The sequence below is a fragment of the Tachypleus tridentatus genome, chromosome 13 (genome assembly GCF_004210375.1).
Source record: "Tachypleus tridentatus isolate NWPU-2018 chromosome 13, ASM421037v1, whole genome shotgun sequence".
Taxonomy (NCBI): domain Eukaryota; kingdom Metazoa; phylum Arthropoda; class Merostomata; order Xiphosura; family Limulidae; genus Tachypleus; species Tachypleus tridentatus.
Window position 1 is genome coordinate 207984234 of NC_134837.1, and position 13330 is coordinate 207997563.

Consider the following 13330-nt stretch of genomic DNA (forward strand, 5'->3'; position numbering starts at 1 on the left):
TTTTTCTTTTTTTCCTGGCTTTAATATTAGTATCTTTCACTGGGGAGGTTTTAAATTTTAGATTTTCTTTTGCAAGTTGTATTAATATTTTAATTTTAAATTATCGTTTACAATTTGGCCACCTACACTAGATTTACTTTTTGTTGCTCTTGTGCATGGACCGTGGCCTTCCACATTTGGCGTCATTTCATCGTTTACTTTGTTTGACTGTTCCGGCATTCTGGCCCGTATGATTCGTAGCTTTGACAACGAAGTCAAACTTGTAGGTCTAAGTTTCTTATTTATTTTTGTTCTTGTTGTTGTTGCATTTCTTCTGTCCTCGTAGTCTTATCTTTCCAATTGACTGGTGTGTAGCCCAGGTAAAATTGTATCATTTAATAGGTTCTCGAATAACCGGAACAAACATTTGTAGAACTGGTAAAATTTATGAGCCTGAAAAATAACGACCTGTCTCGTCTGTCGCCAATAGCAAAATCCCCCAATATTACTTGAATATTTTTATTGTCTAGCGTTAAAATCGAGCACAAAGCAACACGATGTTTTTCTAACCTATGACATTTCTCTGTATGTTAACCCATTCCTGGCTATATGATATTTCATAGTGTCTTGCTTTCAGAATATTTTAGTTAAAAACTCACTAAATAAAGTTTGTTTTTCAAAATATATTCAGAAGTGCATGTTATACCAGAACAGTACACAGATAGCCTAGATGCTTTGTGCCGTAAAACACCAAAAACCAGAACAGTAAATAAGGCGTTGATCTTACTTTAAATGATTGTGTTGTTATTACGATAAGCACAACCTATCGTAATCTTGATATTTTTAGGCACTACGAAGTTGATTATTCCTAATAATATGTGAACAATGAAATATCTTCGAAATTTGTTTTACGATAAGGAAGTGACTAAGTAGCACAAGTGTAATAGCTGTAAATATAAATCTAATATAATTTCTTTAGAATATATCTGTAGTAAGGTATATTTAGGCACTATTTCGAAATATCATGCAAGTGTTCCGTATAAATTTATGATCAAATAAAGGTCACGTGATACAATCTTTGTTTTCAAGCCTCAAATAAGCGTGTAAGGGTTTCTGTGTGTACTTCTAGGTAGTTCGCTCATTACGATAGATAATACAAAAACCTATCTCGCACTTGTAGCTGAACCGTGTAACCTATCAGGTTATGAGATATCGAACTAAAGATTTGACCCGGTTATAAAATTAGGATTTCCATACAACTTCCCCGCTGGTACAGCGGTAAGTCTACGGATTTACAACGCTAAAATTAGGGGAACGATTCCCGGTGGTGGACTAAGCAGATAACCTGATTTAGCTTTGCTGTAAGAAAGACACACACAGTAACACTTTAAATAACATTAATTAATCATTTTAATCCACCCCCAGTGGCTCAGCGGTATGTCTGTGGGCTTACAACCCTAAAAACCGGGTTTCGATACTCCTGGTGGGCAGAGCTCATTGAGTAGCTTTGTGCTTAATTGAAAACAACAACCATACAACTCTGGATCTTGAATATTTCCACAACTACATTGAGTAGATATTTTAAAAGGCCTCTCTCAGATTCATCAACGAATCAGAGGTTAATCCAACAGAAACTAGAAGGTAGATAGATACATAAAATATTGCTTCAAAATGAAGGCTGCTCACTTGTGTATTTGTGTCTACTTTCCTTTCTGTGTATGAAATATTACACCATATAAGAGGAGAATTATACACTCTGTAGATTACAACACAGAATGAAGTATGAATTTCATAAACGAGAAATAAAAATAGTTGTTACTTTTAATTTTGATCTTATTTACTCTTAAAAGAGAACACTTTTGGGGACCTTGCGGTTATTCTCAAAAAGGTTAATTGGTCCTTATCAAGCTAAACTGGTACACTTCAAAAACATGTGTATATGTATTTTAGATCCACTTCATCGATGGCAAATATGAAGTTTTTAGAGAAGGATACAGTTACCAATATATCTGGATGCATTAAAAATGATATAAATGGGGGACGTTGTGGGTTTGAGCACTTACACTCTGCTCTCTTATATTTTTTATGATGTTATTTGATATTTTTTATGAATTTATTCATCTTAGACTGGCCAACTATAATTAAGACTGATAGAGCGTGTGTCCCCACCGCAATGTGGGTCCTACATCCTTATTTGCCTCTGAAACCTAGGGTACATTCTATATCCCACATTATAACCTGTACCCTGTAGATTCTCTTAATTTATGCAGCGTCTTTAACTCATATCGTTTCATTTTGGTTTTTGGTTTTTTGTCTGGACTTGTTTTGTCTATTTAAACTTATACATATTAAATAAAACTCTTTAACTGAAAAAAAGTGTTTTTTTTTTATTATATCACTCTTGTTATGTAAATAATCTTTAAACTAATCCAGATAAACAAAATAAAATCATGTAACGTAAGACTATTATATTAATGCTGACCAAAAAATAGAGTATTTCTTCCGACATTATTATTCGCTCGATTTTATTTGGATATATCCCACCATTCATGTTTTCTAAGGGCATTCATTCCATTTCAGACGTCATAGGAATTTCTCATACTACGTGAAAATAGGTTAGCGATTCTGAGAAAACTAGTTGCTCCCTCTGAGAACTGAGTGAAGAGGTTACTTTCGCGAGACTAAAAACAATATATATATATCTATATATATACATGACATTATTGGCAAAAGTTGATTATAGCATAAATGACGGAATGATGAATTTTCAATTTTAAGGACTAGGCCTTACCTTTTAGTCACAGCGATTTTTAAAAAATTAACTTCACAGAAAATTAAATTATACATAGTTTTAATTTTACCATTTTATACCAGATAAAACTTTCCAGTTTCTCATATTTATATGTTACGTGATATACCAAATATTTAGTTCTTTAAAATATTGTATTGAATTCAGTAATTGTAATTTAATTCATTAGAAATTGTCATTTTTCTTAATACTCGTTTTAACAATTACCATAGAATATGGATTAAATGTTTCTATTTTATAATACTAGGTGACAGCACAAGCAAAACTTTTTTTTTCCGCCTGGTTTGTGCGTGTTTTTCTTATAACAAAGCCACATTGGACTATCCGCTGAGCCAATCGAGGGGAATCAAACTCCTAATTTTAGCGTTGTAAGTCCATAGTTAGCGGATTTTTGGTTTTTGTTTTACCTCAGTAGTTACCATAATATTTGTATTTCATTTGTACTTCTAATCATACCTGCAAAGAATATTTGTGAAATCAGTCACGCCCGTTTGAGTGGCTTAAGCCAATATATTTTATAGAAAATCAATATTCATAAGACGATAACTTGTAATTCATAAATCGTATTCAAACAGTTATTTACTGTAAAAACATAAGTAAGAAAAATTGTGTTCTAGATATGACTTCTGACTTGGGCGGTCATCAAGTACATTTTTTGTGTCAGCTTTGTTCCCGATACAACGCCCTATTCTTCTGTGGTTCTTATGATAAACAGATTTAAATATAGTTATAATTTATCTCATTTCTGCTTCAAACAAATCTATGACGTTTAGAATTTTCACTCGGTTTTATTTTAGAATCATCACCTAATATATCACAGACTTGGTTTGAATATGAAGTTGTCACCTAATACACCAAAATCATCACTTAATACAAGAGTCGTTTGTTTAAATTTAGAATTATCACCCAATGCACTTCAGTAGCTGGTTTCAATTTAAAGTAGTCACCTGCACGACAGTACATGAAGCAAATAAGTAATATGTTTGTGTGTTCCGTAAGTGAGGCATGCTCAATAAGTTTCTTATTATTAATTTCTTTAACACTGTTGGTTACTTACAATGTTTACAAATATCTAATTTTATTACTTTTCAAGTTAATAATCTATTATTATACTTTCATTATTGAGATTGTATAATATTGTTAGCTTAACATGGATATTTAGGTTTAACAAATCTTCCAAGATTGCCTAACCCCGTGAGGTGTTACTGAGTTTATGGCCGAAAATATCGTTAACTGTGAGGCTATTCTACTGACGAGACAGCAGTGCATTCTAATCTTTGCGTCAAAGAACGTAAGAAAAAAATATAATTAATTAGTTATTCTCATTACCATGTTCAGTGTTAATTTTGTCCCAAGTTGGCAGCCTTTTCTGATTGGAAGTTGATATTAATAAAAATTGATGCACTGAATAGAACTCTGACGAAATGGTGAAAATAATCGTATTAGGTTATCAACCTACAAAGAGGAGTTAGTGACATTATGAAATATTGTGTTGTAAGTTATATTTAATTGTTTACTAGGTGGAGATGATGCTAGATCTTGAAAGTTTCTAAAACTTGTTATAGAATACTTAGAAAGTTCATAATTGCGTACAAGAGTATTAAATACAGATTCTGCTATAAAAGTAATGAAGTAAGAATTAAAACCGCTGATCACAAATTTATATAACTAAATCTTACTTCAGAAAACTGTAGAAAGGATTTAATGAGAAGTGAGTGAAATATGGTTTGATTTTTTGAATTTCATGCAAAGCTACACGAAGTCTATACGTGCTGGCCGTCCCTAATTTAGCAGAATAAGACCACCACCACCTCTTGGGCTGCTCTTTTACCAACATTATGATGCTATCACCACTCAAACAAAGAGCATGTTCGGTATCAGTGGGATTCGAACCCGCGTCACTCAGATTACGACTCGAGTGCCTTAGCCATCTTTCACTTAAAGATAACTTTATGATTTAGTAAATTGTTTGTAACAAATGTTTGTTACGCTGGTCGTATAGGTAATAAATTATTTAACTGTAAGTAGGGTTATTTGTAAGTTATAACTTTATGATACTAGCTGAGAACTTATATCGAAATGTTTTTTTTATAAACTTAGGCCTACATACAACTTGTACCAAAATAAACGTAGCCTGTAGAAACGCTATAAAGCCAATAAACTAATTCGCCATTGTTACATGAACTGCACTTGGCGTTATTTTTATTAAGTAATTCAAAAGAGAACGTCCAACGATAGAAAACATTACACAGGTTATTTTATAAGAACGGTACTTCTATATCTATATGGTTCAAAGAAAGAAAGTATGTCAACTTTGTAACCTGTGTTTTACAAGAGAAGTAAATAATATAGAATTTTTGTTTTTTAAGGTTCATAATATTCATTAATTTTTGATATACATTTAAAAAAAGCTAAATTTCAGTTTGTAGCACTCACATATTATCATTCAAAGTTTTCAAATGTCTTAAAATGTCGTTAAATGGATGGTAATTTTAATATAAGATGTATTAACGTAGTTGAAAATAATGAAATAACAAGTTCATACATGCAGTGCTGGCTCAGCAGTTAAAGTGGTTTAAGACTTTTAACGCTAGGGTGAGCAGAGTACAAATAACTGATTATGTAGTTTTATGCCTAACAGCGAACAACGAAATGTTATTAAACCACAGTTTTCTTCAAAAAAAGAGGTAAAACGTGTATCCTGTTTATAAAAGTTTGTGTTAATTCAATGCGCTCTATATTTAAAAGTAAAATGAAAAGAAAACACAAGAGGGGTTTGATAAAGAAGAAAATAATAATAATAGATAATCATGATAGTTACATGGATGTCGATGTACACTGAGAACATATAATTCATATAGCGTTCACAGATTTTAAAACACATAACTTCAGTTACTAAACTACATATAACATGTATAGGCTATTTTTTTCTTTTAGTTATAGGATAATTCTATGTAAACAATTGTGTTTGCAGAAACGCTTGTTTCTCTCTCTTTTATTAATTTATGTTTGTGTGTGTTATGAATCTAAACAGCTACCTCTATTTCTCACCGAGAAGAAAACAACTATTCATCTCTTTCTTAAGATGTAACTGGCTATTATTAATAAAAAAAAACAACAGCCATTAGAGTGAACAAGCACGTGATCAAAACGATCCTGGTTGGATAGCATTATCGAAAAGCTTTTCACCTACAAGGCCAGCACTCGATTCATAACCTGACGGTCGCAAGTTCGAATCCCCGTCACACCAAACATGCTCGCCCTTTCAGTCGCGAGGCCGTTTTAACGTGACGGTCAATCCCACCATTCGTTAATAAAAGAGTAACCCAAGAGTTGGCGGTGGGTGTCGATGACTAGTTGCCTTCCCTCTAGTCTTACACTGCTAAATTAGAGACGGCTAACGAAGATAGCCCTCGTGTAGCTTTGCATGAAATTCTAAAGAAACAAACAATCACCTACAAGCCAGTCTGTTGTTCTTGTGGTACTTACCTTTCCTTACGTTTATATTTTTAACATGTCACACGGTGTGGTTATAACGAGACAGACTTTTCCATTAGCATTCTTTTCTGCATCTAACATAAGACCTTACAGATAAGCATCGGGATATTTTTGAAATTGATATAAAACGGAATGAACAGTTTTGTTTGTAAATATCAAACTGACTACACAAAGAAGTTAATGTCGCAGTTTGTTCTTGTTAAAAACACAAATTTATTTCTGTGTATGGTGTTCTTCTTCTTCTTTGTTTTCAACGTAAAGCTATACAACAGGCTACCTGCGATTTCTTCAACGCGAGGAATCTGACCTCTTATTTCAGCGTTGTACGTCTGCAAACTTATAGCTATTTCACCTGGAGTTTGGGTTTGGTTATTATTAACCAAAATGTCAGACAGTGAGCTGTCTCTATTCGACTCCTCACGGGTACCGAAACCCGAATTTTAGCGTCGTAAGACTGCAGGCTTATCGATGAGTCGCTGGGGAACCTCACCATAGGACAAGGGAGTTTTAAAGAAACTTATTATAACAGTTTGTTAATATGCAAATTTTTAGTACTAGGTACCCCATGTAATTATTTATATATTTACTATGATCGAGTGGCGAGTTTACCATTGATAACACAAGTACTTTGTTTTCCAATTGTGCTTCTCTAAAAACTGCCCGACAAGGCCAGGTGGTTAAAGCGCTCAACTCGTAATCCGAAGTTCGCGGGGTTTGAATCCCCATTACACCAAACATGCTCGCTCTTTCAGCCGTGGGAGCGTTATAATGTGTCGATCACTCCTACTATTCTTGGTAAAAGAGTAGCCCAAGAGTTGGCGGTGGGTGGTGTTGAATAGCTGCCTTCCCTCTAGTCTTACACTGCTAAATTACGGATGGCTAGCGCAGATAACCCTCGTCTAGCTTTGCGCGAAATTAAAAAAAACAACAAATCCTCTATAAACAGTTAGGCCCAAGACGTCACTGATTATAATAGCAAATTAGTTTACGTTATTTTTCGATTTGTTATTTTCTTTCTTCTGTAAAGAAATGGTAACAATAAGACATTGTGCTGTCGATTTGATTTTCATTAGAATTAATGAACAAGCTAAGATTTTGACTCAGTATAAAACCACTTCAGATCAAACACTGCGCATATATTTTCACGCTAAATTTGGTAAATAATGGCAACAGAACCTAATTTTTCAAAAATAAAAGATACATTGCCGTAACTCTGTAATAATAATAAAACCGCTGTTACTGAACAAACATCATATCCATTATATTAAAAAAAAAACAAGTCACACAATCAGGGGCGTAAATCCTGGGGGGATGGGGTATACACCCCCTTCATTTTAGGTGGAGGGTATGGTGCATACAATCATCCCCTCTACAGTTTGGTGTTGAATTGTTTAATTGCATCACAGGCCTACAAATCATGTGTTTATTCTTGTGAGTGTTTTTACCAATCGAATTACATAATTAGGCCTAGATGTAGGCTTTTTCAGTAGCCGAAATGTACATCTTTAATATAGGCGTGCTTCTAAGCTTTTCAATCTAAGCGATAGTTCGTATTAGTCAGTAGGCCTAAGCATACATGCAAGTATCGTGGCAACAAGATTACTCTGTAACTGCATGTTTACAGCTTTCAGGTTCACGTAATCAGAGATTATCAACTTGCAAATTGAACAGTCCACATAAGTGGTTGCAAAAATCATCACCCTCCCCCATCGGGTGTAAAAAAATCTACGTCCCTGCACACAATTGCTTTTGTTGAAGTGAGACGAAACCTGATTTTTAGCATTATAAGTCTGTATAGTTGCGCTGAGAGAATTGGGGTGACCAAGCTGGGAAAACTAGAAAATAAAGTTAAACGAAACCTTTGTTTTTAAAAATGATAAAAATGTAAATTAGTTACTTAAAACAAATGAAACTCCGAATTCGTTGTTATTACTTCGTTGTATAAAATAGCAAATTACTGACTTGGTTATAAACGACATTTCTTAGTACATGAAGAATTTCTCCTTATTCAGAAAAAGATGTCACGAACTCTTTAAGAGAATAATGCAGAGACTAAACGAAATTCATACTTCATACTATATTTTCAACTGAAAGCTTTGGGATGGAATATGACGATATTAATAAAGGAAAAAGAACCAACTTCAAAATTTGTTTATCTTTTTAAAAGAGCCTGGGGATATAGGTTTTTCCTTTGTGTCAAAAAACTTGTCTGTGTTGGAAAGTACCGTCACCTAGCGGTCGCGTTGGAGAGTATATCTGTAAAACTAGAGTCTGTGGGAGCTTAGATATCACTTACCCTCGTTAGCAGTGTAGTGGAGAGCGTTAACAACAGCCACATTTTCATGTGTCCTTCTTTCTTTCCAAAATATATTTATTGAAATTTGAAAATGAAGTAAAATCAAATTATCGTAAACAGCAAAAGGGAACTTCGAGTCCAGGTGAATGTTGTTCAACAAAACTTGTTAGTTAGTTAGTTACGGAAAGCATGTACTGGCCAGAAATGTGCAATGTCCATCTGTTGATGTTGGCAGTATGGTTAAGCCTAGATGTTATTTCTCGCGTGGCAGCTGTTGTCAACGATCCAAAAACTTCTTTTATTCCATGGGATGAAACTAACGAAGCGTTTTTGGATGATGATACATTTTTATATCAAACATTTGGAGATTCCGGCCGGTTTTATACAGAGCCGTAAGTACAACGTGCCTAGCAGTTAAGCCATGTTCAAAGATTAGGGTTTTTGGTTACCGTGTTTGAAAGTAGTTAGGAAGTAACGTCTAGTTTATTATTATTATCTAAGGCTAAAAACAAAGTTAGCCGAACGACAATAGTAGATTTCATTTATTTTTTTACAAAAAAAAGTATAATTTGTGACAGTCGGTAGGATAGGTATATAAAAGGAGAAACTTTTAATAAAAGTAATAATTAGAATACAACAATATAATTATGTTTAATGAATCGGATTTATATCTCTTTACTTTAAAGTTTCAACGACCACACTATACAACAGTCTAACCTAAGTAATAAAAATTTGAATGCGCTGTAGTTCGTGTCCGAACACAAATGTGAATTATGTATTTTGGACATTATTCTACGCTACACTGATAATAATAACCAATAATTATTCTTATATAAATGCATTGTAGTTTATATAGTAGTACAAAAAGGTATATAGTGTGCCCGCTACTAGATGAAGATATAATTTATTTACAATCGTTTTCGGTGTGTGTTTTTCTTATAGCAAAGCCACAGCGGGCTATCTGCTCAGCCCACCGAGGGGAATCGAACCCCTGATTTTAGCAGTGTAAATCCGTAGACATACCGCTGTACTAGCAGGGGACGCAATCGTTTTAAGTTTCCGTTTTGGGCGATTGTTTGTTTGTTTTTAATTTCGCGAAAAGCTACACGAGGGTTATCTGCGCAAGCTGCCTTCCCTCTAGTCGTAACCACCCACCGCCAATTCTTGGGTTACTCTCTTACCAACTAATAATGGGATTTACCGTCACATTATAACGTCCCCACGGCTAAAAAGGCGAGCATGTTTGGTGCGACGGGGATTCGAACCCGCGTCCCTCAGATTACGATTTTGTTTTGTTTGTTTGTTTTGGAATTTCGCACAAAGCTACTCGAGGGCTATCTGTGCTAGCCGTCCCTAATTTAGCAGTGTAAGACTAGAGGGAAGGCAGCTAGTCATCACCACCCACCGCCAACTCTTAGGCTACTCTTTTACCAACGAATAGTGGGATTGACCGTCATATTATACACCCCCACGGCTGGGAGGGCGAGCATGTTTAGCGCGACGCGGGCGCGAACCCGCGACCCTCGGATTACGAGTCGCACGCCTCAGATTACGAGTCGAACGCCTTAACCCATCTGGCCATGCCAGGTCTCCGTTTTGGTCGAAGGTTGATTTAGGAAAACATGGCTACAAGAGAATTTCTATAAACCTAAACAATCTAATGAGATACTTATGAATATATGGATATATTACACAACCTATTTATTAAAATTTTAAAACAGGTGTCAAGAAACAACACTACCCTCACACATCTATGAATATTGCACACATTATTAAGCATTAGTTTGGGGAAAAAATGTATATATACACACACAAAGAAAAATAAGTTTTAATAAAAAGAATATGGTGTCATAAATAAAGTAAAATTTTGATGGTAATTTGTATTTTGAAATCCTTTGCTTGTTGGCAGAGGCTTTGCTACGTACTTAAATTATTCAAAGTCGAGGCCTATAGGCGCGGGAAATTTCGACGTTTTGTTATTATATCGATCGTGGTTTTTCTGTTCTGATTTTGCAAGACGCCAAATAGGGTATGGGACCCGTGTGTCTGCGCCTAGCGACGTGTTTACATGTTAGGCAAGTTTTTGTTACATTTGACTCATGTTCAGTTGTTATGTTCATTTTTATGTTCGTACCTCAAGGTAGCTACTTGTTTGGTTGAAACGTTTTTACCACACTTTTGTAAATAAACCAGTTTTTTATCCACTTTCAGTTGATTTATCTTGCATCATAATATGAAGTTGTTAAGTTTCATAAAACCGAAAGGAAGATAAAAAAACAAAACAATGACATACGAATTTACGCAGACTTCTTTATGTAAATGATTTTGAAGAGACGATAATTTAAAAAAAAGAAACTCGTAATACTTTAATTCTCAAGTATAAAATAATGTATTTGTAGAACCTCTACGACTTCAATATAAAACTTTTCGTTGGTGGAGTATTTTACAAATTAGATTTCAAAACTTTCTTTTTTCACAGAAATTAAGAAATGCACTAGACCTAGCTTTAAATTCAAATTAAAGAGATTTACACCAGATCTTCAGAAACTATGTACTACTTTACGACTAGCAGAGACCCACAAAATAGTTTGCAGTAAAATTGATATCCCTACCACGACATTACTTCTTTAAATAAGGATTTCTAGAATAATACAAAATAATTTTTATCGCAGACACCGAAATCTATAAGTCCACTTTTCTTAGGCCTAACATTAGTTAAGCCTTTATTAAGTATGCCGTACATTAAAAATGTAACTTGTCTACGTTTATTTGCTTCAGTTTCATTAGGGCTAAAATTTACCTTACTTAATATTAGTCCCACGTTGGGACAGCGAGAAGTCTAAGGATTTACAACGCTAAAATCTGGGGTTCGATTCCACTTGCTACTAAACATGTTCACACTTTGAGCCCTGGAAGCATTACTTGTACGGTCAATCCCGCTATTCGTTGTTAAAAGAGTAGCCGAAGAGTTCCAAGGTGGGTGATGATGACTAGCTGCCTTCCCTTTGATTTGTTCCCCGCTGGAACAACGGTAAGTCTTAGAGTTTACAACGCTAAAATCAATGGTTCGATTCCCCTTGGTGGACACAGCAGATAGCCCATTGTGCTTTGCTATAAGAAATATACACACTTAATACTATTAATAAATAAACATATAATATTATTCTATGACTTAACTTTAGACCTTTTGGAAAAAAAAAACTTTGATATTCTCTTAACGTGAATGTGTACTAAAATATATTCATGTGTACCTTTTGTTTACGCCCGTTTAAATGAAGTGCGCGCGCATTTTCATAACAGAAAAAAACCGAGTATTATATAGAACCAGCGCATAGCTCATTAGACATGACGGAGCTTACTATATAATACCACCCCCACCACGTAACATATCCTAACCTCACATTTCACAGCTAACTGTAATAAATTTTACGAAATCAAGCTTAACCAACAAAGAGGCAAAAAAGTACAGTCGTTAAATTTGTTTGAGAGCCAATCAGAATTAAGATCATTCATGAAGTGTATTCATAGAATAATTATTGGTTAGATTAATAATTTCAAATACACAGGAAAGGCCAGTGCGTTTTAGTAATACTGCGTTTCAACAATGACGTTTATGTAATGTCGCTTAGCAATAAAAAGTATAACTTGGAAAAATATTTGTTGATTTCTTAAGTAGAGTTTCCGCTAATTAAAAGAGTTTTTATATTTAAAACGTTATTGATTCAACATAAATTAACGTAATTCAGAAACATTTAAGTTGAAAATTCAATTTTTTACTTTCATGATAAATTTTGTGTATTTTGCTCTAGTCTAGGCGATTCCAAAGTACATCTTTGTTTTTCTTTTTAGGCTTATTAATTATGCCGACACTCACTATGCTTATAAGGTTTCAAAACACCACCCACCCCTCACGACTCTCACAGATTTCCATCACTAAAATTATAATGGGCAGACAGTAATCGAATTATTTTTTCCCTATAAATGCAGTTTAGCTGTTATGACTTCTCTTAGTTCGAGAAATCAAGAAGGACGTGGCACACACACTGGCTTATATATATATAGTTGATTTACCTACGTTTGGAGTCCTAAAGAACCAAATATTATAGTATGTAGTAAATATTTTAATTCTTCGAACACTAACCCTATGAATTACGTTTGCAACATAGGTCGTGGGTAAGATCCTGTTCACAGCATCTATACATTTGAAAGGATTTTAACATTTATTTTGTAAATTGAGATACAAAAATTGCTTGTTTTTGTTTGTTTTGAATTAAGCACAAAGCTACACAATGGGTTATCTGTGCTCTGCCCACCATGGGTATCGAAACCCGACTTTTAGTATGTTAGTCCGCAGACATACCACTGTGCCACTGGGGGCGGATACAAAAATATAAATAACTATAGCTTATTTAAATTTTCCGATTTGTTCGTGAATCTTGAGTATCGGTAAGGGAACAAGTCATTCAAAAAGTTCGTAACTGAACACGTTGGTAACTTGGTGTATTTATACGCAACGCAGTGTTCTCTAGCAGTTAATTTACAACTGATGTATATGTTTCAGTTTTTTATTATAGGGCAACCTAACATTCTCGAATTAGGAATGTTGTTCCTGGGAAAAAATATTTTGCAAACAATGTCCGGAATACCCTTACATTTTTTTTTTATATTTATTATAAATCCTGCAGAAGAAATACAACAGAAATAAACAACCTGCTAGTTGTTACTGCTATCAGATAAGGTATGGCATT

General features: G+C 34.3%; 1 protein-coding gene across 1 annotated transcript in view; it reads left to right on the forward strand.

The window, feature by feature from the left end:
* The first annotated feature begins 8568 nt into the window (after window positions 1-8568).
* Window positions 8569-13330, forward strand: part of LOC143239710 (CD109 antigen-like) — a 97713-nt gene continuing 92951 nt past the window's right edge. Inside the window, exon 1 of the mRNA XM_076481120.1 lies at window positions 8569-8974. Coding sequence (XP_076337235.1) covers window positions 8772-8974 — 203 coding nt within the window. The 5' untranslated portion in view covers window positions 8569-8771. The remainder of the gene's footprint in view (window positions 8975-13330) is intronic.